General features: G+C 43.7%; 1 protein-coding gene across 1 annotated transcript in view; it reads right to left on the bottom strand.

The window, feature by feature from the left end:
* The window catches only part of WDR64 (WD repeat domain 64), a 140,058-nt gene extending 112,950 nt beyond the window's left edge, over positions 1-27,108 (bottom strand). The window contains exons 1-5 of the mRNA XM_073336679.2: positions 26,955-27,108; positions 24,785-24,915; positions 10,936-11,038; positions 10,259-10,362; positions 4,089-4,118 (exon numbers count right to left, since the gene is read on the bottom strand). Coding sequence (XP_073192780.1) covers positions 4,089-4,118; positions 10,259-10,362; positions 10,936-11,038; positions 24,785-24,915; positions 26,955-27,108 — 522 coding nt within the window. The remainder of the gene's footprint in view (positions 1-4,088; positions 4,119-10,258; positions 10,363-10,935; positions 11,039-24,784; positions 24,916-26,954) is intronic.
* Between the last annotated feature and the right edge of the window lie 402 nt (positions 27,109-27,510).

Genomic DNA, 27,510 nt, shown 5'->3' with positions numbered 1-27,510 from the left:
CCCATTCTGTTGGTGTAATCTGCATTCCTTGGGACTAGATGCATAACTTTGCATTTGGCTGTATTAAAATGCATTTTGTTTGAATGGGCCCAGCTTATCAAGAAACCCAGATCGCTCTGTATGAGTGCCCTGTCCTCATCATTATTTACCACTCCACCAATCTTTGTTTCATCCACAGCTTTTATCACCAGTGAATTTATATCTACTTCAGGATTATTGATGAAAAAGTTGAATAGCATCAGGCCTAGTACAGATTCCTGTGGAATCCCACTAGAAACACCCCTATTCACTGATGATTCTGATTTACAACTACTTTGAGACTGATCAGTTAACCAGTTCCTAAGCCATTTAACATGCATTTTATTGCTGTTGTACAGTGCTAATGTTTAAACCAGCATGTTGGGCAGTACTAAGTCAAATGCCATACACAAGTCAAGATATATTACATTGATGTAGTTATCTTTATCAACCAAACTTGTAATCTCATCAGAGAATGAAATCAGGTTTGTTTGTCCATAAAACCATAAAGGAAACAGGAAAGGATCTACTGACAACTCATGTTCTTCTTAACAATCTGGTATTTGGAAAAGTTCAGATTGTACAAGTATTCCAGGAGACTTGGCTTTTATTCCTGGATCTGTCACACAATTGCTGTGTTATATTGGTCAAACTCACACCCTTCCTGTGCCTTGACTTTCCTGTCTTTTAAATGGGACCATTCCTTTCCAATCATGGTTTCATGAATCTCAGTTTTTTAAAATGCTATGAGAATTTAGACTGGAAGGAGCATAAGGTGTTATTCTGCAATACAGTGGCAAGAGCACTGCTGCTGAGAATTATCTATCAGCAGATGGAGAGTTCAGAGAGATTTTCTCACTTAACTTGTCATCCAGCATCACTTCATTTTCATAAAAGATACAGATTGATGGATGATCTAAAAGTGGCATCACAGACCAGATTAAATCAGATGAAAATGTCTTAATTTCAGACAGAGAAGAACGGATTGTTAATTCTACCATGCTGTTTCTGAAAATCTGGGACCAGAAATAGAAGTCCTGCAAGGCAAAGATGTCCAGCTATTCAGAAATTAATCAGGAGATACGGCAACACATTATTCACAGCTCTTCATTCTAACACTAATTTAGCTGCTGGGGCTATGACGTCAGCTCATGTAGTTTAACACAGCACTCCTAAAGTTATTGGAGATGCATAGATTTATATCAGCTGAGGATCTGTCCCTGGAATCTTACTAAGAGTTCAAATACCGATTACTGAAATGAAAATTACAATTTTAATATACACTCTTTATTTTTTAAGACATATATTTGGTTCCCAAGTAGTTCCAGAACGGCTAACTTTATAACAGCATATATTTGAGCTGGCTGGAAAATAGAGTTTCTGTCCCATGAAAAAATATCAGGATTTTGAAATTTTCTTTCATCCTGATTCAGGACGAAAAGTTAAAATCTTGAAGTCTTTTGCCGAATGAACTATTTAGCAACAGTTCATTCTGGACATATCAAAACACTGGTTTCAACATTATTGAAAATAACTCAATTTGACCTTTTTTTAACACAGAACAGGAAGTCCAATAGTGGCCATTTTGATTTCAATTTGCAGTGCGTCAGTCGGTCAGGAGAAGGGCAAGAGGAGGGCTAGTTGAGTAGTGAGGGGAGGACTGTCTGACATACAGACACAAATAAATAAAAACTTCTTGTCCCTAGGGTGGGAGATGAGGGCAGTCAGTGACCAATAGCTAATCCCAGAGATCCAAGATTAGGACTAATCTACACTACAAAGACTTTGCTAGCATAGCTATACTGACAAAGGCTCCTAGTGGGGACAACGCTTACACAGGTTAAAGCACCTCCCCAAGTGGCATAAACTCTACCGGCAAAAGGAATCTTAGGGTTAACACTAAGGCCAGGTCTACACGACAAAGTAACTCATTATCACTGCAAAATACCCGATGGATTCTTTGATTATATTCTCCAACCAGCAGGCAACAAAATCATCCTAAAGGTTTCCAAAATATTGAAAGTTCATTTATGTTTGTTCAGGAAAATCAGGGTCACTACTAAAAAAACCCTCAAAGCCACAAAAAACCCAAACAAGCAATGAAAACAACAACAACAAAGAAGCTGTGCCATGGTGCAGCAGTATTCCCTTTCCTAAACAATATTTCCCAGAATTGTTACATTTAAAAAGAGTCAAAGAACACCTTCCTCCTATGGGACCTTCCTTCAAATCACATTTACATTCACAGGATGAATCCTTCAGTAAAGCCCTGGGGACTACAGAAATTTGAGGCCCATGTCAGACAAGCATAGGATTTATGCAAGGCATTTAACCCCTGTTTGGTTGTGACACCTTAATAGTAGCTTGTTGGTTAGCACAGCCAGACATCGGGTGCGATTTCCACCTCATTGACATGCATGTCACAAACTGTTTTAACCACTTCTGACAACATCTATAAAAAACGCAGAATTTTATAGGGGATCTGATACAAGGATATTAACACAGAGAACTATGAAGTTAGGAAGGTGCCAATGCTCAAACAGTAACAGAGAACACAAGCCATAGCTGGTTTCCATATCCTGACCAAAATAATACACACCTACTTGTGCATGGTAGGGTGTTTCTGCTATCTCGTCACAGTCATGTGTGTCTATTTTAAAATACATCCCTGCAGTGACTACAAAGGTCAAATTAGTCCTTGCAACATCAGTTATAAGTTTAGGTGGATGGTAGTTGGAGAAGTTGGGTGGGTGGCCTAAAATATCTTTATTTCCTCTTAAGCAACACCTGCTTTGGTGGATCCATCAGCACAATTGCCCTGGCCCTGAGGGACAGGATATCTTCACTGATTGCAGCAAGGGGTCACAGCAGCTGTTAGGATTGATGACAGACTTTGGTCCTCAAATCCTCTGAGGTAATGTGCTTTCCTAAGATCTGCAGTGCTATGTGATATATGCCATCATGTGCCAGCAATGCCCCTCTGCCATGTACATTGGCCAAACCGGACAGTCTCTACACAAAAGAATAAATGGACACAAATCTGACATCAGGAATCATAACATCCAAAAACCGGTAGGAGAACACTTCAACCCCTCTGACCACTCAGTAAAAGACTTCAGGGTGGCAATTTTGCAACAGAAAAGCTTTAAAAACAGACTCCAACAAGAAACTGCTGAGCTTGAATTAATACACAAACTAGCTACCATTAACTTCGGTTTGAATAGAGACTGGGAGTGTCTGGGTCATTACACATATTGAATCTATTTCCCCATGTTAAGTATCCTCACACCTTCTTGTCAACTGTCTAAATGGGCCATTTTGATTATCACTACAAAAGTTTTTTTCTCCTGCTGATAATAGCTCATCTTAATTAATTAGCCTCTTACCGTTTGTATGGCAACTTCCACCTTCTCTGTATATATATATATATATATATATATATATATATATATATATATATATATATATATATATATATATATATACACACACTTACTATATGTTCCATTCTGTGCATCCGATGAAGTGGGCTGTAGCCCATGAAAGCTCATGCTCTAATAAATGTGTTAGTCTGCAAGGTGCCACAAGTACTCCTGTTCTTTATTCTCAGGGTAAAATTTAGCCTTCGGAGTGTATTCATGTATGTCAGTCAATCAACTATACGATCCAATTAGGAATCTGTAGAATTGCATTTCACTACTCAGCATGCCACTTTTTCTTACTAAACTCGTAGTGTCAACTGAATCTCACCACTTACCCTGCAGCTCCAGGAAAGATGCTGGAAAGATATACATGTGGGTGGGTGGGTGGGAAGAGGCATTTGGTGGAAGAAATACTTATCTGAAGCATCCTTCCACCCAGGGAAACAGATACCCAAACTTCTCTGTAATTGAGAGGAAAGAATTGAACCAGAATATCCTGACATGCAGCACTATGCACAATGATGCAGGAGACTCAAGGAGAAAAGGAGGCTTAGAATAATGTTTACTTTCTAATTATTTCACTTCATTAACTGTTGATTTGTAATTGATTTTCTATCTAATTAGAAGGGGGGAAAAACCCAAACTTACTGCAATGTTTGTGCTTGTCAGAGCCCTCATCTGAAAACAAAACAGAAACAGAAAAAGATCATCAGTAGATGGCAGTGGAATTAAAAATCTGAGCACAGTCAGCTCAACAATCACCACAGGCAGAGAGTTAGTCACTGTGCTTTTTCTAGGCTCTGGAACCAAATGGAATAACAAACCATGTCTCATAGACCAGAAGGGACCTTCATGATCATTTAGTCCAGGGGTGGGCAAACTTTTTGGCCTGAGGGCCACATTGGGTTTCCAAAATTGTATGGAGGGCCGGTTAGGGGAGGCTGTGCCTCCCCAAACAGCCAGGCATGGCCCAGCCCCTGCCGCCTATCTGACCCCCCACCTGCTTCTCTCCCCCTAACGCCCCCCCCAGGACTCCTGCCCCATCCAACCCCCACCCCCATTCCCTGTTCCCTGACTGCCCCCGGACCCCATGCCTCTGACTGCCCCCCACCACCCCATCCAACCCCTCCTCTCATTCCTGACTGCCCCCCCCAGGACACCTGCCCCATCCAACCACCCCTTCTCCCTGACCGCTCCCGGAACCCCTGCCCCTGACTGCCCCCCACCGCCCCATTCAACCCCACCTCTACTTTCTGACTGCCCCCCAGGGACCCCTGCCCCCATTCAACCCCCCTGTTCCCTACTCTCTGACCACCCCAACCCCTATCCGCCACCCTGAACTCCCCTACCCTCTATCCAACCCCCCCCATTCCCTGCCCCCTTACCGCACTGCCCAGAGCACCGGTGGCTGGCGGCTCTACAGCCGCGCTGCCCAGAGCACCAGGACAGGCAGCTGCACCAGCCAGCTGGAGCCAGCCCCGCCACCGCGCAGCACAGAGCACCGGGTCAGGCCGTGGCTCTGCAGCCCCACTACCCAGAGTATTGCGCAGGGGGCGCAGTGAGCAGAGGCTGCAGGGGAGGGGGAACAGCAGGGGAGGGCCTGGGGGCTAGTGCCCCAGGCCAGAAGCTCAGGGGCCAGGCAGGAGGGTCCCGTTGGCCGGATGTGGCCGGCAGGCCATAGTTTGCCCATCTCTGATTTAGTCTGACCTCCTGCACATCTCAGGCCACAGAACTTCACCCACCCACTCCTGTAATAGGCCCATACCTCCTGTGTGAGTTACGGAAGTCCTCAAACCTTGATTTAAAGACTTCAGGTTACAGAGAATCCACAAAGTGCAATTGTTTTCTCTTCATCTGAATGGGGGAGACTTGGTGTTAGGACTAGTGGGTTCAATTGTTCAGCCTGCCAGTGACTTAGAGCAACAAAGAGAGAGATGCTGTATCTGTAAAATGGGAATGAATAACTGCCATCTGTCTGCACTTTGAGATCCTTGAGGGAAAGAGAGAAGTGCTATATGTCCATTTTTATAATGGCGTTCATGATAAGTCTTGTTCTGATGCAAGGCTGCTGCAGCCGGATTCCCAAGAAGATCAGTTAGTTTATTTCTTTATACATGGAACTATTCAGCTTGCAAGAGTGAGAATCCTGAACCAACCTTTTCTCTCCTGCAACCCCACAGGCAGGCAGCCCTGCCTCCTACCAGGATCTCACCATCATCTGTTTGCCACTGGTTTCTCTCAGATGTGCCCCAAACCCTCTATGGGCCACTTCAGTCATACATAGAAAATCTAGGACCAAATTCTGCCTTTGGAGGTGCAAGTAGGGAATACTCATTGGCTGCAGTGGGAGACTGAACAGGAAGCTGCCTTTTCAAGTCTTCCCTAAAACAAACTCCACATGCTGTGTAGAGTTAACAATCCACTAGCTTCCTGAGGTTTGGCTTTATTGACAAAGAAATTAAAACAGATTTCACCACCAGGATTCTGCCCAGGCATGGCTGCTCCTACTGCTCCTCATCAGACCACACCCCAGATCCTCCCTCTCTAGAAAGCCCCTCCCTTGTATCTGATGAGATGGGTAATGAGATATCGTCCAGTGGGATCAACATTTGCTGTCAATCTAGAGTGCTTCAGGCAAATGCTGCCAGCCTGTGAGAGCCAAATACATCTTAGAAAGAAGGGTAGAATTTTGCCCTCAGAGATGAATTTACTGGTTTAGAAATTAATAATTAATTTTCCTTTGCCTCTACTTTAAACTTTAATAGCTGCAGACATAAGGGAGGGTGTGCGGGATTTACATTATAGCACTCAGTCTAGAAAAGCCTCTATGCTGTATTTATGTTGGAAGATAATTACATCTGAACAATTTACACAGCACACTTGGATGATGGAAGTGTGTCACTTGATAAGTTAAGTGATGATGCTGAAAGCCATCCAATCTGAATCAATCATTCTGAGAGTTGTGTAATGTAAATGACACATGCAGCTGTCAAAGCAATAATTTGCTGGAAATCATTTATTTTCCACTCTTTTACTAGTGTAGAATGAGGCAGACAGATATGCTGTGGGGTGACTAGAATCCTCTTCACTATTTCTATTTTCATTTGTAAAACAATTTTTTTCTTCTTTGCCATTTCCACCTCCCCTGGCTTCCAATTATTCTCAATTCCAGCCCCCTGTGTCCCAAAATCTCAACATGAGGAGAACACACTTTTTGAAGGAATACACCTGGAAGGCCATACAATTGCTTAGTCAAATTTGACTCCTGAATGTTACTTTGTGTAAGGTTAGTGGTGCCAGGAGAACACTAAATCAAACTATATGTTGCTTGTGAACACCAGTGTTTTGACTTCGATGGAGGCATGTTGGAGTTACACCAGTATAGAGTGCAGAATTTGTCCTCAAGTCTATTATACCAGGAGAAATGTTTCTGCTTAGATGGGCACCCAAAAGTGTCATGATAAAGATCCAGAAAGTCACTATTCACATCAGACCAAGCATTGCCCATGGATTCATGGACATGGCTGCCACTGACTCAAGTGGGAAATATGTGCATCCAAAACCCAGAACCCTGTTCAAGTATCTAATCAAGTACAATCAGAACCTTAAAATAAATAAAACCTGAGTCTATTCATGAAGGCAGTGCTCATGAAGTGACAACCCAAAAGACAAATGACCTCTATATGCACATTGCAAGACCCATAAGTTTAGCTACAAGGCAAGCTTCCTCACATCATATGACCCTGCCAATATGCTACAGAGTTGGCCTAGAGGAAACACCACTAAAGATGAGACACTAGGGTCCATTCCTTTTGAATCTTGATCTCTGGACCAAGGCTGCTGAAAAAGGTGCTAACACTGTTTTGGCTTTGATGTGGGCTCTTCTGCTAGTAACTGGAATCAGACCAACTGATTTCACAGCTAGAGACAAATTCTGCTGTCACTTGGGGTCTGTCTACACTGCAATTGGAAGTCTGATTGCAGCACACGCAGACATACCGGAGCTAGCTTTGATCTAGCTAGTGTGCATACTGATAGCATGCAGTGAAGCCATGGCAGCATGAGCTCCAATGCAGCCTAGCCATGTGAGTAAGTACTTAGGGTCTCAAGTGGGCTTGTATAGCATACGCTGAAGCCCGTGCTGTTGTGGTTTCACAGTTATTGGTACTCTCACTAGCCAGATTAAAGCTAGTGTGTGCCTGTCTACATGTGCTGCAATCACATCTTCGACAGCAGGGTAGACATATACTGGTACTGGTGTAAACCCAGAGCTATTCCAATGAAGCCAATGGTATTACACCTGTTTAAATCCACAGTAAGTGAAATCAGAGTGTGACCCACTTGGTAATGCTTTCATCATTTTCCAAGCAGCATGCACAGTTATACCAGCATGACTCAAAATCTCCATGCACAGCTTCAAAGACCAAGATGTAAAATCATTTAAACTCTGGAAATGAAATAGAGACACTGATGTCAAAGTGACGTCAATGGAAACTTGGAGGAGGCAGCAGCGCAGAACTATCTAAATAGCACAGGGAAAAATTTATTTTTTATTGCTGTGCTGGGTGGAATTCTTTTGCCTTGGTTTGTAAGAGGGATAATGTTCCTGAAGACAGAGGCCTGGGCTTTCGGATAAATTATTTCAGTAGTTACCAAATGCCTCAATTTTGCTTTGGCATTTAATTACCCATATGAATCTTTGGTTGCCTCGTTCACTCTTTCCATGAGCATTATGTCCTAATTAGTTGAAACACCTGGACTGTGTTATTGTTGCTTTAAAACCTAACTGCATTTTTACAATATTGTGATAGACTGGCTGCACTCCGATCACAGAAATGACAATCTGCACAGATGTGTGATGTATGTCCCCTGCATTTTATAGCCTGGCTAGAGTAGATTTCTTTAACCATTCATAGAATATCTTAGACTCCTTGACAAATGTTGCTTTAATAATATTTGGAGTCTGAACTGCTATTAAACTGGTTACTGGAGAGTACTAAATGAGTACACTGTTCTAACCCTTCAAGATTCACAGGCCTTTTAGATCAGAAATTCCTCAAAAGGTGGAAATTCCACCCTGACACAACTCCATTAACTTGAGAAGAGCTGTGTCTTTTTAAACTAGGGCTGAATTTGGCCCCACAACTCTAAAATGTCAAATAGTGCACATCTGGGAGAATTTCACAATAGACCCTCCAAAACCACATAAACCCTGTGTTACCTGTGCTTGGGGGTGAGGAGGTGATGCAACTGCATCAGGTGCCCTCAGACATTGCAGAAGGGGGCTCCCCATTGCTCTGAAGAAAGGGGGCTCCCCATTGCACTGCTTATATCAATGCACACGCATGGAATGCCTGCATAAGAGAGTAAGGAGGGGCTGCATCTGTTCTTGTAGCCCACAGTCTAGAGAACTGGCTTTGGAGCCGGTGTGACGCAGGCCTGTGGCCTCCCAGCAGGTCCTTGTGGAGTTTTTATCTGAGTTTCTGCATGTGAGTTCACCTCTGATGAGCGACTCTTCGAACATGCAGTCAACAGGTTACTTCCACAAAAGCATTTAGACATCAGTATAAGTTAAGTTGCTCAGTGATAGAAATATGCTGTGACAGCTACATCTTTTCTTGGTTAGTACACAACAAGGCATAATTTCATGATGATAATAGAAAAAGTGCTTAGAAGGAAAGCCAGTCAGTGGCAGATATGGGATCATAGGACCCCCTGATGCCTGAGTGAATTTTTGGAGGACTTGAGGACCCAGCTAGTCCAATATCCTGTCTCAGATGGCAGCCAATAGAAGATACTTCAGAAGTTAAAAGAAATCTGTAACGGGGGTGAGTAGACTGGGCCCAATACCCCTGTGTCAGAGCAGGTGAGCCCAGTCTAGTCAGTTAAAAGGTCTGGGCTACCCCTGGACCAATAAAGGGCTGCTAGAGGCCAGGCAGCAGACAGTGATTGAGACAGACTGTGCCTAGGGAAGAAAAGCCATGGTGGAGAGAAGCTAACCCCGTGAGGAGTCCCTAGAGCAAAGAGCCAGGTGCTCAAGGAGACAGCTCGGGGGCTACTATTCCAGGAAGGGGGCCAAGCTGATGAGAGCTGGGGAGTTGTCAGGAGCAGGGCACTAGAGACCCCGAGGAGAGGTGACCCTGAAGCCTGAGAGCAAAGAGCGAGGTAAAAGACTGCTTTCTCTTCATTTCACTCGCGTGTGGAAACGAATAAACCTGTGTGGCAGCACATGGGTGACAGTTGTAAGGTGGGGGAGAAGCCCTGCACTGTCACATAACCCCAGAGCAGACACTTACGGAATTGCCAATGCATAGGAAAAGTTTCAAGAGGCTGGTAAATGCCCTGAAGCACAAGGATTTAGTTCCTGTAAGCGTGCCTTTAAACTTATTAAACGTGGATATTCTCAAATAACCATATAAGTGTCCAACCCTTTTTTGACTCCTTGCTCTCACTTACATATGTAGCAATGAGTTCTACAGCTAATTGTGCTTTTTGTAAAAGTAAAAAAATAAAAAAAACAAACTCCAAAAAAGCCACCTGAGTTTTTAGAAAAAGCTCGACAGTTCCTGAGGAACCACCTTTTGAAATTTTAAGTGTCTGCACTTTCAGACAACTGTTGCAAGCTTGAAAGTAGGCAAGATTCACTAAAAATAAATCCAGTGACTATTTCCCTCAGTACTTAAAATTGTAGCAAAATTTACCTGGTTAAAAAGACATGTAGCTTTTACATATAAGCATGCACTTCTGTTTCATACTTCTTCAGTTCATAATATACAAAACAATGGGATAAAGAAAAATCTAGCATGAATCAGAATTACCTGACTGTTAAAAATGGTTAACGTTCCCTTCTGAGATGCTGTTATCATGAAATCCAACTGTGGCACCTTTGCTATACACTTAATCACATCTCGTCTCTTGACACCTGCCAGTGAAATAACATTTTTCTTTATCTCACATTTATAAAAAGCTAGGGAGACTAGGCAAAATACATAACTAGGAATAAGGTGCTAAGAGCACTTCCCTCGCTCCCATATGTAAAGGGATGGAGTTCAGAGATGTAATGGATGAGAATGCAGACTACTGGCTTTAAATAATCATACTGAACTTTCAAATATTAATATCTTGAGGATGGGGCTGGTTCCATACAGCAAGCTGCAGAGGAATGTGGGGATGGGTGGGAGGAGCAGAAGAGGTTTGTTAAGAAGTAGTTTGGGTCAGGTGATCTAGTCATTTAAAAATAAAAAGAAAAGAAGAAAACAGGAAGAATTTGAGAAAATGGGCGAATAGGCAAGGCCTGTGTGCTCAATGTATTGAGACATATTCAGGTACAAACAGGACAGTGATGAGGGCCTACGATTAAAAAAAGAGGGTAAATTATGAACATGGTAGAACAAGAAGTGTGCATAACAAACAAACAGCCACGTGACCTCATAATTGTATCCTCAAAAAAGTGTGCACTAGAATAGATTTTGGAATTAATATTAAAAGATGGCACCTGCTTTTGTAATTCGCTGTCTTCGGGACACCAGGAAAACCATGTTTTCTTCATCTAGTTGGGAAGCAAGAGCATCACCTTCTACTATAAAGTAGCCAAAGATCTAAGGAAAATCCACAAGAAAAAAAATTCTAAAAAACATGAATATATGCATAAAGATAAACATTCACCTGACTCTGCTCAGTATTATTTAACATCTTTTCTATAAATAATCACCTATCTATACAATTGTATATATATATATATATTTAATCACCTACTGTTATTCCTCTTCACCTGACCACTGTCTACTTGTTTGTTCTTAGATTCTGTGTTCTTCTGAAGTGTTTGGAAAACACCGAACACTTAGTGGGTGCTACTGCAAATAGTAATTCTATTAAAATGCAAAAAAATTGTTGGTGTAGCACTCTAGTTCATGTTTTACATGCAAAAGTCTTAAATGTTTTTCATTTCCACACTTCTGCACTTCCTGGTACAGGATAGGATTGGAAGAAATACTGAAACAATAGAAATATATTACTTTGTATCCTCATGAGAAAAGCTGAACATTTGAACGTCTGGAGTTGTACCACACACCATTTTGAAGCCTTGAGGTTTTCCCCCATACAATTTTATGTGGAAAACAAGGGCATGGGAGAATAGGGAAGACCTTGAAACAAGGTTGTTTTATACATTACACAGAGGTGTGTTGCAAGGTGAGTTCCCTGCTTTGGTGGTCTGCGCAGTACTCTCCCGAAATAGAAACAAAAGGTCTACTCCCTCTCCATTCCAGGGTGGGAAAAGGTTCCAAAATGGAAAGCCCTCCATGCTTTGGGTCCAAAAGCAGAGCAGCTGTCTCCTCATGAAGTGACTCCCATCTCACTGTGCTGCAAAACTTTTCACTCTTTTCCACCTCTTTTCATTATGCATGTCACCGGGACCGGGTTAAGAAGACCCAGCTGCCTCTGTTACTCAGCCACCTAATCCCTTCCTGTGTGGTTTGAAAAAAAATCTCTAAATCTGACAGGAAAAAAATGGGATTGGAAGTCTTGACTCTACCTTAGCAGCTACATGGGCTCCCAGGATCCAAATAGGTCATATACCCCATCAAAGTCTCTTCATTTACTTTCTCTCACTAGTTCTAAAAATAGTGTGTTAGGGTGCTAGTCAAATATTCGCACATTTGTCTCACCTAGTCATTTTCTCTTTTATTACATCTATTATCCATCCTGACAATTCCAATTTATGCCCTTTAGTGCCATGTACAGAACATTCTGCATAGTTTTGCAGGCAGCTTTAGTGCTCTCATCTTTCATGCCACTGCTGTGACCTCAGTCATTCACACTCTTAATGATACTGCAATCAACTGTCAATCACAACCCTTTACATTCTTCCTTCTGACCCCTCTTACTGCTGCTCTGCAGTTGTCTCTCCTTGTAACTACACATGAATTAGAGTTCCTCTTACCTGTACAGTTTTCTTAAGTGACACTTGGCAGTCACACCCTATTGTTTCCTTTTGCAATGTCACAGCATCGCCATCTTCCTTTGGTCTCTGAAGTAAATCAACCTTAGCATAGCCAATAATTCTTATATAAACTGATGATGCTAAAATATGGCAAATGGTTGATTCTTGTCACTTTTAAAAATTGATTAAATCCCTTAATTATTTCTAGTACTAGCACACAACCTCTTCAGGAAACATTGAAAGATTTGTTTCAGGCTGAAGAGCTATAATTGAATGTGTCAATTGTTATTTAATATTTACATGGCAGTAGCTCGCAGGGGCCCCAATCCAGACTGGGTCCCCTTTTAGGTATGGCTACACTGCAGTCCGAGGTCAGATTACAGCACAAGTAGACATACCCACAAGTAGCTTTACCCACGCTAGCATGGTTACATTTATTAGCGTATATGCAGCAGCACCGTCCGTACAAACACACTGGGGACAGTGATTACATACTGACATTTCTAGCCCTCACTGAAGCCCATGCCACTGTCTCTTCACTGAAATATTTATTCGCTGCCATATTGCTAACATGGGTATGTCTACCTATGGTGCAGTCACATTTAGGACTGCATTGTAGATGTACCCTTTGTGGTAAGATGCCATCCAAACACACACAAAGACCCAGTGCTCACCCCGAAGTGCATGCAAGCAAAATACAAAGAGTACAAGAAGAGAAAAAAATTCATACATACAACTAGTGTACACACTCACAACTGTTCTTCTGCCTCTCAACCTGAGGGAGAGTGGGGGAGTCAAAGACAGAATCTCGGATTGTAGGCCTGAGTGACATGGAGGGAGATGAGGTTGTCAGTGGCTGAGAAAGAAGGAGTTGAGAGGGAAGGTGCTCTGTTTTGGCCAGGCAAAATTGAAGCTGATGGCAGTGCAACCAGGAGGGGATGTCAGAGACAGGTCAGAAGTGCAGACAAAGGCTGGAGAGTCATTGATAGTAGAGACTGGGTGAACGTGTGAGATCACTGCTGAGAGAGAGGGTACAAAGAATGGTGGTCCCTCTGACCCTGGATGGCAGCAGGGGGCCATCCGTATTTCACAGAGAGACAGAAACTGCAGTATGAAAGAGACCAAGCAGCTATAGAAGGAAAAGGGGAAAGCTGGGGATGAACATGAGGCTTGAAGGGGAAAGTCTGAAAGGATGAAGGGATGACTGTGAAAGGTGGACAGAGTGGAGATAGAACAGGAGTCCGGTTTGTGAAAGCTCGTGGTTGAACTAGGAGAAGAGCCCAAGAGTACTGGTTTCCAGTCCCCTGCTCGAATCACTAGAGAGCACTGCCATTCTCCAGAATTGCCTGTCTTGCAGCCACCACTAAACTGTTGATATCAACCAAAAATAAAACAAACTCCTCCTGTGCCTAATATCTTGGAATGGTGTCAAACCCATTTGAATTTATTAGAGCCATATCTAACCAGCTTAACTCAACCTACACATGTTTATGATTTGGTCCTATCATTTTATGCACAGTTATGAGAGATCAAAAATGGCTGTGGATTCCTTTGGCCACGTTGGGTCCGATACTGGTTTGGCCCAATTTAGCTAAGAATGAGTTACAGTGGACCTAAATGACTCATGCCTCTCCATATGGGGGGGGGGCACAATCTAAAGGGAAGGATACATGAGTGCCCCAAGTCTCCTTTGCCCAGCGATGCCCACCACCCTACACCAAGCCTGGGGCTGCCACGCTCAACCAGCCCCGCCAGTGTTACCTGAGCGGGGACGTGCAGGGGGCTCTGTCCTTCTCCCACTGTGCCTCCTCACCAGGATGTTCATCTGCTCTCCCTGGCAGCCGGGTCCTTGAGGGGAGCAGGACGCAGCTGTTTCTCATGTGGCTGAAGCTGGCCGCTCCTGGTCACTGCTCTGTGTAACGTAGCAGTTGCCTGAAAGCCTGGCTCTGGAGGTGGTGGCAGGCCACCCCCGTGCCTAGGGCCGGATGCTGGGGACAGGAGCCCAGCAAGCCGGAAATGTGCCAGGAGGGAGAGGGGATTCCGGCTCACTCTTCCCCTGTCCCTGGCAGCCGGGCCTGGGTGGAGGGTGGCCCGCTGCTCCTGCCGCTGCCCCAGCCAGGTTCCCTCGCAGGCAGCTGCTGTGCTGCACAAAGCAGTCACCCTGAGAGACCCGTGTGAGAAGTGGCTGGTCCCGCCTCCTCTGCTCCCTGCCCGGGCTCAGCTGCCAGGGACAGGGGCCGAGCATGTAGGGGGCGGGGGGCAGGTGCAGTGGGAGAAGGACAGAACCCCCCTCCCTCTTCTCCCCCCCCCCCCCGGCAGGCCAAGTAGAAACCGGTGTGGGGGAGGGAAGCACTCAAGCCCGCATGCCCCCCCCACACATCGCCTATGATGTGGACATAATGTTGGATGGCCTCAGACAATAAACTGAAGGTCATTAGGACTGGAGGGGACCTTGAGAGGACATCTAGTCCAGTCCCCTGCACTCATGGCAAGATTAAGTATTATCTAGGTCATCCCTGACAGGTGTTTGTCCAACCTGCTCTTCCAAATCTCCGTAACTCCCCTAGGCAATTTATTCCAGGGCTTAACCACCCTGACAGGAAGTTTTTCCTTATGTCCAACCTAAACTGCCCTTGCTGCAATTTAAGCCCATTGCTTCTTGTCCTTTCCTCAGAGGTTAAAGAAAACAATTTTTCTCCCTCCTCCTTGTATCAACCTTTTACGTACTTGAAAACTGTCATCATGTCTGTCCCCTCCCCTCTCCCCCCAGTCTTCTCTTTCCCAGACTAAACAAACCCAATTTTTTTAATCTTCCCTCATAGGTCATGTTTTCTAGATCTTTAATCATTTTTGTTGCTCTTCTCTGGACTTTCTCCAGTTTGTCCATATCTTTCCTGAAATGTGACACCCAGAATTGGACACATTACTCCAGTTGAGGCCTAATCAGCGTGAAGTAGAGCGGAAAAAATATTTCCCGTGTTTTGCTTACAAGACTGCTGCTAATATATCCCAGATTGATGTTTGGTTTTTTTGCAACAGTTGCTACACTGTTGACTCATATTTAGCTTGTGGCCCACTATGATCGCCCGATCGCTTTGTGCAGTACTCCTTCCTAGGTATCAGAGTAGCAGCTGTGTTAGTCTGTATTCGCAAAAAGAAAAGGAGTACTTGTGGCACCTTAGAGACTAACAAATTTATTTGAGCATAAGCTTTCGTGAGGTACAGCTCACTTCATCGGATGCATCCTAGGTAGTCATTTCCCATTTTGCATGTGTGCAACTGATTGTTCCTTCCTAAGTGGAGTACTTTGCATTTGTCCTTATTGAATTTCATCCTATTTCCATCAGACTATTTCTCCAGTTTGTCCAGATCATTATGAATTTTAATCCTATCCTCCAAAGCACCTGCAATCCCCCCCAGCTGGTATCATCTGCAAACTTTATAAGTGTACTCTCTGTGCCATTCTCGAAATCATTGATGAAAATATTGAACAGAACTGGACCCAGAATGAATCCTTGTGGGACCCCACTCAATATGTCCTTCCATCTTGACTGTGAACCACTGATAACTACTCTCTGGGAGTGGTTTTCCAACCAGTTATGCACCCACCTGATAGTAGTTCCATCTAGGTTGTATTTCCCAAGTTTGTTTATGAGAAGGTCATGCAAGACAGTATCAAAAGCCTTACTAAAGTCAAGATAGACCACATCTACTGCTCCCCCCCCCATGCACAAGGCTTGTTACCCTGTGAAAGAAAGCTATTAGGTTGGTTTGGCTCGATTTATTCAAATCCAACAAATCCATGCTGACTGTTACTTATCACCTTATTATCTTTATCTAGGTATTTGCAAATTGATTGCTTAATTATTTGGTCCATTGTCTTTCTGGGTACTGAAGTTAAGCTGATTGGCCTGTAGTTCCCCAGGTTGTCCTTGTAGTGGGGTGGTCACCCTGCTCTGGCCCTGAAGGGGTTAAAACAGCCCGGGGAGAGGGCTGCCTGGGGAGCTAATACTAAAAGCAGTCCTGGAGAGGGCTGCGGCTGGGGGAAAAGCAGTGAGAACAGCTGCGGGAAGCTGATTGAGTAGCTGACCACACTGAGGGGGAAAACAATGGTTGCCCTGTTTTAGTATAAGTAAAATCTGGACAATTTCAGGACTCTGCAGGTGATCGTATTTCAGTTTTCAGGTCTTGCTTCCATTTCCATTTATTACCCAGTCTCCACATGATACATTTCCTAGATTTATGTGCTGTCATTTATAAAGTCGTTCAAGGTGTACAGATAGCTTCTAATTCCCATTATCAGCAGATTTCACGCTAACGAAAAACCCTGCAACTTTTCTTTGCAGTGTCATATTTCAAAGAATGCTGGTTATGGCTAAACGTAGATGAAATAGCTTCAATAGAACTTTCTTTTCTTTAATTCCTTCTATTTCTAGTCATCACATTGTGACACTCTGTACCTCGGGGGAACACCCTGCACCTCCATGTTCATCCTGGTAAAATGATTGTGTGGTATCCAATGCCAAGTTTGTCATGTCAGGTGTCTTCGGAAGGCCCGTGATGCACTGAGCATTGCTGTCATAGTGATGTCATAGTAATTGTTGTTACAGTAATGTTATAGGTTATAATTTCATGTATATAGTTATGAGGCTGAAAATGTGTCTTCATGGCTTAAAATAAACCCAGGCAAAAACTCTCCAAGAGCAGAGAGGCAGTTCACACCTCATCAGGCATGTATGGGATAAACCTAGCCCAGCCCACAGGAATAAAGGACGCTGGCCTAGGCAGCAACAAAAGGATCTGTTGGACTCTCAGGTGAGTCACCCCCCTTCCTTTGGTCAGTTTGGGACTGCGATGGGGTAATGCTTACCTGACTCTAAAGGGGAGGGGGCCAAAGCCAAGAGGGAAGAAAGGACATGATAAAAGGGAGAGACATTTACCATATTCTTTCTCTCTCTTCCACCTACATCTACATACACCACACCAAGCGACTGATGCGCTGATCAAAGGAGAGAGCCTGGCTGAAGAGCAACCAGCCAACCTGTGGTAGGAAGCATCTAAGTTTGTAAGGGCATTCTAATGTTAGAATCAGCTTAGAATGCGTTTTGCTTTTATTTCATTTGACCAAATCTGACTTGTTATGCTTTGATTTATAATCACTTAGATTTATTAACTACAGAGATAAATTTTATTTGTTTATTCTATCTGAAGCAGTGCATTTGGTTTGAAATATGTCAGAGACTCCCCTTGGGATAACAAGCCTGGTGCATATATATTTCTTTGTTAAACTGACAAACTCATATAAGCTTGCAGCAGGCATAACTGGACACTGCAAGACGGAGGTTCCTAGAGTTGTGTCTGGGACCGGAGATATTGGCTAGTGTCATTCGGTTGCACAATCCAAGGAGCAGCTTACATGCCAGAGGCTGTGCGTGAACAGCCCAGGAGTGGGGGTTCTCACAGCAGAGCAGGGTAAGGCTGGCTCCCAGAGTCAAGGATTGGAGTGACCTAGCAGATCACCAGTCCAGTTAACACCAGAGGGAAATGTCTCACACATAATTAAGCATTTCCACTTTCATAATGAATTGCTGGGGTGACTTTCTAACTATTCTGTATTATTAGTCATTACATACATTTCTTGCAAGGAAAAATAAACATTCTTTTGAAGAGTGGAGACATTTTAAAATCTCAAATTTCCCTCCCACAGTATCCTGTATAATCTGTGACCTCCATTTCCAAGAGCTGTCTATGAAGTGAGATGTTAATTCAATTTTACATTACACTATTTTCCTCCATATTAATAGGCATCTTATGCACCCTAGGTACAAATATAAAAGTCACCAGCCCATGTGCTCTCCAACTGATAGTTTTTAATGAATCTCTGCTCTAACACAATGAATTCAAATGCTGGCATTTACTACCATGTTCCTGAAGAATGCTTATAGGTCTGGGACTTTCAGACAGCATTTGTGCTGGTGGCACACTAATTGAGTAGCATAGATGTTTAAAATCCTCATCCAGCAAGGGTTTTTGTATTCCTGTTTCTAAAGCAGCCAGAGGTCCAGGTGTCCTTTAAGAGTTTCCCAGATCAGGTAAACAGCTGGAAACTGCACAAAACAAGCAATCACAACAAAACGCATCCTTCCCTCTACCCCAGGTTGTAGTTGGGGGGGGGGATCAAAATTGCTTCCAAGTTTGTCACATTCTCATGTTGCTTTGGTAACCCTGAGAATTTGTAATAAACTAGCAAGTATTATGTATACTATTGCCCTTTACTGGGATGGAATCAGAACTGCTCAGCTGTGTTAGAGACCTTCTGCTGCCAAAAGACTATAGAGATTCTCCTCCACCTGTGCTTTCTGGAGCAGGAAGTTCCAAGTGCTATTCCACACTGCCACCAACAAAGACATAACAGGGGAGTAACTCACCACAAGTTACTGAGCTCAATACAGAGGTAGCTAGAGGAAATTTAACAGCCTGAGTTATACAGGACATGAGGCAATGGTCCCTTCTGGCCATAAACTGTATGAATCTATGTCATGCCACCAGGCTGCTGCCTCTTGTTAATGATCATTTACAGATGCTAACCAGTCCTTTCCACTTCTTTGATACTTCTCAGTGGTGAGAAGAGAGTCCTCCAGCCAGCTTCAACCTGGTTTCTTTCCCAAGCACTTATAACTAAAACTGGTTGGAAAATGCTTATTTTTTGCAGAAAAATAAAATGTTTCTTTTTTTTATTATTTTTTTTCATTTTTTCCCCAATCACAGCCAAAACAAATGTTGATTTTCAAAAACAAAAACAAAACAAAGAAACAAAACACCAGAAAATTTTGACCAAAATCATTTTGGTTGAAAAACCATTTTGTTTTTTTAAAAAAACATATTTTGACAGACTTCAACCAGTTCTACTAAAAATGCTAGCTGGAGAGTCTATTCCTTTTTGGGGGCCGAGGAGGATTTATTCCACTGTACATGCCCTTCATAAATCCACACTTCCATATAAATGCATAAGAACGGCCATAGTGGGTCAGACCAAAGGTCCATCCAGCCCAGTATCCTATCTACTGACAGTGGCCAATGCCAGGTGCCCCAGAGGGAGTGAACCTAATGATCTCTCTCTTGCCATCCAATCTCCACCCTCTGACAAACAGTGGCTAGGGACACCGTTCCTTACCCATCCTGGCTAATAGCCATTAATGGACATAACCTCCATTTTCTTTCTCCAGCTGACCATGGTTTTGGGTATAAATTGCCTCTTCATGCTTCCTAGACTGACTGAATTGTATAGAAGATGTTTTAGTTCAGGAGAAACTTCTCAAAGCTATTTTTGTTCTGTTTAGATGAGCCTGCCTGCCCAGTTTTGGAGGCTGGAATGAACGAGGTTTGATTCCTCAAGGAATCAATTCTGAAGCATGTAGAGGAGAGGAAAGTGATTAGGAACAGTCAATATGGATTCACCAAGGGCAAGTCATGCCTGACTAATCTAATTGCCTTCTATGACGAGATAACTGACCCTGTGGATGAGGGGAAAGCAGTGAACGTGTTATTCCTTGACTTTAGCAAAGCTTTTGGTACGGTCTCCCACAGTATTTTTTGCCAGCAAGTTAAAGAAGTATGGGCTGGATGAATGGACTATAAGGTGGATAGAAAGCTGGCTAGGTCGTCGGACTCAACGGGTAGTGATCAATGGCTCCATGTCTAGTTGGCAGCCGGTATCAAGTGGAGGTCGGTCCTGGGGCCGGTTTTGTTCAATATCTAAATGATCTGGAAGATGGTGTGGATTGCACCCTCAGCAAGTTTACAGATGACACTAAACTGGGAGGAGTGATAGATACGCTGAAGGGTAGGGATAGGATACAGAGGGACTTAGAGGCAAATTAGAGGATTGGGCCAAAAGAAATCTGATGAGGTTCACCAAAGACAAGTGCAGAGTCCTACACTTAGGACAGAAGAATCCCATGCACCGCTACAGACTAGGGACCGAGCAGCTAGGCAGCAGTTCTGCAGAAAAGGACCTAGGGGTTACAGTGGACAAGAAACTGGATATGAGTCAACAGTGTGCCCTTGTTGCCAAGAAGGCTAACGGCATTTTGGGCTGTATAAGTAGGGGCATTGCCAGCAGACTGAGGGATGTGATCGTTCCCCTCTATTCAACATTGGTGAGGCCTCATCTGGAGTACTGTGTCCACTTTTGGGCCCCACACTACAAGAAGGATGTGGAAAAATTGGAAAGCATCCAGCGGAGGGCAACAAAAATGATTAGGGGACTGGAACACATGACTTATGAGGAGAGGCTGAAGGAACTGGGATTGTTTAGTCTGCAGAAGAGAAAAATGAGGGGGGATTTGATAGGTGCTTTCAACTACCTGAAAGGGGGTTCCAAAGAGGATGGGTCTAGACTGTTCTCAGTGGTAGCAGATGACAGAACAAGGAGTAATGGTCTCAAGTTGCAGTGGGGGATGTTTAGGTTGGATATTAGGAAAAACGTTTTCACTAGGAGGGTGGTGAAGCACTGGAATGCGTTACCTAGGGAGGTGGTGGAATCTCCTTCCTTAGAGGTTTTTAAGGTCAGGGTTGACAAAGCCCTGGCTGGGATGATTTAGTTGGGGATTGGTCCTGCTTTGAGCAGGGGGTTGGACAGATGACCTCCTGAGGTCCCTTTCAACCCTAATATTCTATGTTTCTATGATTGCTCCGGACATTGTTAACACCTCAGTTAACAAAATAACCCCTTCGTGCATCTGCTCCCCAGAGCGCCCAGGAATCCTCTGTTCTGCATCAAGTTTTAAGATGTACAACTCTCAAGGAGGAAATGTTAAATGCTGTTCCAGTGCGGGCTAAAAAGGCCTCACCAAACCAAATGCACAACCTCATCCAGCAGGACTGGTCTTTTTTACCACCTGAAGCATGGTTGGCTGATGAATAGCAGCCTTCATTAACATTCCTGTGTTCTTTCGTTTCTTTTAGTCCCTTTGCATCCGCCTTTTAATAACAGTGGTGAGTACATTAACAACTGCTATCCCCTCTTGTGCACAGTGCAGGGACGGCTCTAGGCACCGGCTTGTGGTGGCACAGTTCTAGGGGCGGCATTCCACTGCCAGACATACTGCCCCCCTAGAAATGTGCCCCCGCCACCCCAGCTCATCTCCGCTCCACCTCCGCCTGCTCCCCTGAGTGCACCGCCACCACTCGGCTTCTCCCCCCGCCCTCCCAGGCTTGCCTCACGCGGAACACCTGTTTGGCGCGGCAAGCCTGGGAGGGAGGGAGGAGAAGCTGAGCGGCGGCACGATCGGGGGAGGCGGCGGTGGTGGAGTGGAGGTGAGCTGGGGTGGGGAGCGGTTCCTCTACCCCCACCGTTACTTCCTGTGCTCCCTCCCCACCTTCGCTCACCTCCACTCCACCTGCTCCCCTGAACGCGCTGCCTCTCCCTCGCCTGAGAAGGGGAGGGGGGAGACGCAGAGCAGTGGCATGTTCAGGGGAGCAGGCGGAGGGGAGGTGAGCTAGGGCGGGGGGTTGGGGGGGAAGAAGCAGGAAGTAATGGGGGTGGAAATGCGGCACACCTGGGGGAGGAGGAGGGGCCGGGCATTTGGGGAAGGGGTTGGGAAGGAGCGGAGTTGGGGCGGAGCCGGGGGCGGGGGGGGTATGAAAAAAGTGGGGGTGGCCACAATTTTTTTTGCTTGGGGCAGCAAAAATCCTAGAACCGGCCCTGGCACAATGTGCCAAAAAATTGTACATCAAACCATTTTTTTTCTCAGTGCTGTTGTAAAGGGAAGTAATGAAGATGCGCTGAGTAATTTAAAATCTTTTCCCTAATGTACGTGGGTAATGTTGGTTGTCATTTTGTCATTTTCATTTTCCCTGTACTCTTTTACAACAGCCTTAACCCAATTATTGGCTGAATTACACTCTCAGGCAAAATTCACCCCTCCCAGGAACATATTCTGACTAAGTGGCGATCAAGCTAAGGTTTGGGAGGATGGGGAAGCTGGAATTCACCCTTCTCCCCAGCACAACCCCTCCTACACTGCCACTATATCAGCTGTGGGGCCTGAATAGCCATTCCTACCCTTCCACAGTCCCTGTGCAAGGCTCACTGTCTCTTAAACCATGGATTTAGTACATCCTCCCCAGGCTGCTGCCACCTGGTCCTCTCCATGCTGCTCTGTTTAGGATAGGTGTGAAGTCTGCCCCAGCAGTATACAGGAAGTGCAGAGGCCCATTTGTTTAGTCACTCTGCCTGCACCCCCGCTCCCGTTGCAAAGGGGTACTACAAGATTGAAGTGATGCAGAGGTTCTTGCAGGGACTAGAATTTGGCTACTCCTATAGTGTAGCTGGTATATTTCTTAACACCACTGGCTATTTCAAGAACCCGTTTCTTGTGCACCATGTACTTGTAACACTGAAAATGCCCATTGTCTTCTTTTCTATTGCTAGCAGAGTTTCAAAGGAAAACTGGAGACGGTTAGCAACAGCTTCTCCTTTCAAGTCTCATCTTAAGAGAGGAGGCAAGAAGGAAGAAATGTAAGGGGAGGACATGCAGGGAGAAAAGTTTTACATTTACTTTTCACTCGGTGAATGCTGTAACAGAAAGGTTGGTCACGATTTAAAGACCTAGCGGATAAAAAGGCCCTGTCAATTCAAGTACATTGACTGGAAGTTAACTACATGATGTTTGGAAGCCTCTTCAGCCAACCATATCATAGCTTTCATCCAAGCCCTACAGATAATGTGAAGCTTTTTTTTTTTTTTTTGGTCTTGACACACACAGTTGACCTGAGAATAATTTGTTAGTAGAGTGATATCATAAAGAACAAAATCACAAGCAAAAATATTTAAGTCGGGGACTTGATAGAATCACTCTAGGATGGAAGCTCTTTTACCAGACTGTCAGGACCAAACGCGTTGCCGCTGCGGTGGTACTAGAAAATTATATGAAGATGTTCTGTATGGATTATCAAAGGCTAAGAGCTGGGTAGCTCAGAGATCACTAAACATCATTTGATGTTCCAGAGTAACTAAGAAGTCTGCCTGTTGAATTTATAACATGGTTTAGTTAGTAACACTGTCCCTCTGGGCCACAAGGGCAGTCAAATAAGTCTGAGCCCATATAGCCAATGCTGACAGTGCAATCCTAGGAAAGGCACTATTAGGTATTATCAGGTCCCTAGTGCCCAGCTCTGGTAGTTGTCCAAGTGGAAGATTAAAATCTTATGGCAATAGGATATCATGGGTACAGTTGGCATAGGTTGGCTACAGCATACAGCTAGACATCCTACACAGAATGGCTGCTTGTAAAGCTATTTTCCATGAATATTTTTATTTAGAATCATATACTTCTTTGGTATAGGCTCAGTAATAACCATGGCAATTCAATGATTAAGCACCTTTCAGTTAAAATGCCGCCACTTCTCTAACCCTTTCCATTTAATAATTAAAGAGCCAAATTTGTCCCTGCTGTAAGAGTTAATGAATCCTCATGACACACCCACAAGGCAGCCAGTCCTTTACAGGAAGTATCTGAGCACCTACATACTCATTCAGGTACCTAAATGTGAGAGTTTGGGTCCAACTTGCATTTTCATACAGAAGTACAACTCCCATGGAAGCTAGATTTTTCCTGAGGGCAGAGCCAGGCCTTATATGTTAATTTTTGCACCTAGGAGCATGGTATTTGTTGGTTAAATTTTACCCTGAACAATGCTTATTGTACCCCTAACACACAGCACCAAAAGGATCACATCTTTCAAGGCACTAACCCCTCCCAATCAATGGGAGCTAGCAAGTCAGTATCGTGCAGCAGATGCTCAGCATTTTGGAAGTTTTGACCCTGATATATTTAATAACTCCTCAAGTGAGAGCAGATTTTAGAGAGCAAAAAGTCCAAGGGATACATTTAGCTCCCCTCTCCTGCAATGTGTATGCTCTCATTGGAGACTTGTGTGCATCCAAAGGCAAAATTTGTCCCTATGATTGTTGGCTGTTCATGTATTTTTAACTGTTCATCACCAAACTAAAATATATATGCTTCCTCTTTCTTTCTCAGCTTGTCAAAATTGTATTTATTATTGGGTTTTGTTAACATCTTGGCTAAAGGCTCATATTATTACAAACAAGATGCCCTAAGCCAGTCCTTCACATTTGCCTCTCACTGAGTCTCTAACCAACCAGAACAATAGTTTTAGCTAATTTTCCATCTAGACTCAAAGCCAGATCCTTTTTTTAAAAAGTGTTTTGGCCTGTAGCAGCTGAAAGATTTATAGAAGCAGTAATAAATGGCATGGAAATGTCACTTTGATTATGTACATTCTCCATGAATCCATTCTTATTCCATGGTATCAATGACTACATACTTGCGTAAATTAACCTGGCATATCACTATTTCAGATTATATATAAACCTTACCTCACACCATTCTATCCTTCCATCAGGGTTGTTGCTAATCTTCCTGAAAAAGGTCTTAACATCTTGATCCTTCACTTCTGGACCAAAGAGGGTTTGTACTGTCTCATAGAATGTATCATAATCTATTTCATCTGTATTGGAACAAGAAAAACAAAACAAAAAAATCCATCAGAGTTGAACACTAGCAAATTGTTTCTTCTCATATTTCCTTCTTTGGCAAGGTGACTGGCCCAGTGGATTGGGGGTCGGGAGGAGGGGAGCAGTAGATGAGATAGATCTTGATTTGGGAAAATTTTTTGACACAGTCCCATATGACATTCTCATAAGCAAAATAGGGAATTATGGTCTGAGGTAAATACTATAAGATGGGTGCACAACTCCTTGAAAGACCATACTCAAAAGGTTCAATGTCTAACTGGGAGGGTCTACCTAGTGGGGTCCTGCAGGAGTCAGTCCTGGGTCCAGTACTAGCCAATATTTTCATTAATGATTTGGAATAATGGAGTAGAGAGTATGCTTATAATATTTGCAGATGACACCAAGCTGGGAGGGATTGTAAGCACTTTGGAGACAGGATTAGAATTCAAAACTACCTTGACAAATTGGAGAATTGGTCTGAATTCAACAAGATGGAATTCAATAAAGACAAGCACAAAATATTCAATTTAGAAAGGAAAAATTAAATGAAAAACTACAAACTGGGGAATAACTGGCTAAGTAATAGTACTGCTGAAAAGTATCTGGGGGTTATAGTGGATCACAAATTGAAGATAAGCCAACAATGTAATGCAGTTGTGAAAAGGCTAATATCATTCTCAGGTGTATTCACAAGAATGTTTTGTATAAGACACAGGAGGCAATTTCCCAGCTTTACTCAGCACTGGTGAGAAGGCCTAAGCTGGAGTACTGGGTCCAATTCTGGGCGCCACACCTTAGGAAAGATGTGGACAAATTGGAGAGCATTGAGAAGAGAGCAACAAAAATGATAAAAGGTTTAGAAAACCAGACCTCTGAGGAAAGTTTAAAAAAAAGGGGGGGCTTGTTCAATCTCGAGGAAAGAAGACTGAGGAAAAGGGTGGACCTGATATCACTTTTTAAATATACTAGGGGCTGTTATAAAGAGGATGGTGATGAATTGTTCTCCTTGTCCACTGAAAGTAGGACAAGAAATGCGTGTAATTTGCAGAAAAGGAGATTTAGGTTACATATTATGAAAAGCTTTCTAACTATAAGGGTAGTTAAGCTCTGGAATAGGCTTCCACGGGAGGTTGTGGCATCTCCATCATTGGAGGTTTTAAGAACAGGTTAGATCAACACCTGTCAGGGATTATCTAGGTTTACTTGGGCCTGCCTCAGTACAGGGTGCTGGACTAGATCACCTCTTGAGGTCCATTCCATCCCTACATTTCTATGATACTACATTTGGTTCCTGGCTTGATTTCGCCTTCAGCATCATTAATGTTTAAGTTCTCAGTCTTCTTGTTGAATTCATTCTAGCATCCCTGCCAAAAAAATTTCAGCCTTCTTAATTTCCAAAAATCTCATGGGTTGACAAGTAATTTACAAACAAACAGTGCAGCCTAGAAAACCGGTGGGGTGGGAAGGAAAATGGCGTGGAAACTTTCCACTCCCAATTCTGGCTTCCTCTGAGAGGTGTTAAGACAGCATTCTGCTAACCTGCCCCCCAGAGATATACTGAGGACAGAGTATGTGATAAAACTGACTTTTTTGTGCACGTAAAGCTGCTGGCCTGCAGTAATAACAACCCACTTGAGGTTGAGTTACTTATGATAATATAAATTGATTGACTTGGACAATTAATTGGTTCATGTGTTTGATTCATTCAAAAACACAGATCACTACATAAAGATTAATCATGTACTATTATGGGGAATCACCATGTGGGGATGCTGCCAGGCAGAATACATTTTTGTGGGTAAATGGCTCAGCAACAGAATCTGGCTAGAATAAGACTGCTGTAGGTTTTAGCTTATCAGGGAAAATATTTTCTTAGCACAATCTGCATATTTCCCTTTAAAGGAGGGAAGGCGAGCCATAGCCTGTATGCCAGTTTGGGGTCTTCTGTAGAATCCTGGGCCATCCCACCTAGCTACCCAGCCTCCACTCCAAAATTACACAGTCGCTCAATCAGAAAGACAATGCCTCTTACCCTGATCTTTAATGTACACCCCTAATCTTTCCTCCCTCTTCTGGGCGACTGTTTTTCCAATCAGTGTCTGAAACTGCTTCAAGGCATAGTTGAATTTTGCCACATCAGAAAGAGTACTGAGTTTTTCTTTTTCTGAATCCCGCCTGTCAGACATCTTCAATAGATGGCATGGAGGGGAGGTATGCAGGAAGGACAGCTTGGAGAATCCTCCTCCTCACGGCGCCCCCCCAATCCTTGTTTTGGGTCTGAAATCTTAAACTTTCACGGAAGAGTGTGTGAGGTTCAGCTGCATGACCCTAATTCCGGGTGTCACTTAATTGAGTGAGTGATGATTGGCTTGATAAGCACTTCCTGCTGGCAAGCCTACCAGCAAACTCCTGATGTCATAACCCTTCGTTACCTCACAGAGTCCCTATTGATCACTGAATGGCAGTTTCCTCTCCCACTTCCCTCCTTTGCAGAAAACATATATATACACAAGGAGCTTATAAAGACAGAATTTGCTAGTCACTCAGTGTCAGACAGAGGTCATCTTCTCCTGGGCACCTAGGGACTC

Source organism: Lepidochelys kempii, chromosome 3 (assembly GCF_965140285.1).
Source record: "Lepidochelys kempii isolate rLepKem1 chromosome 3, rLepKem1.hap1, whole genome shotgun sequence".
Taxonomy (NCBI): Eukaryota; Metazoa; Chordata; order Testudines; family Cheloniidae; genus Lepidochelys; species Lepidochelys kempii.
This window is presented reverse-complemented; position numbering and strand designations above follow the sequence as displayed.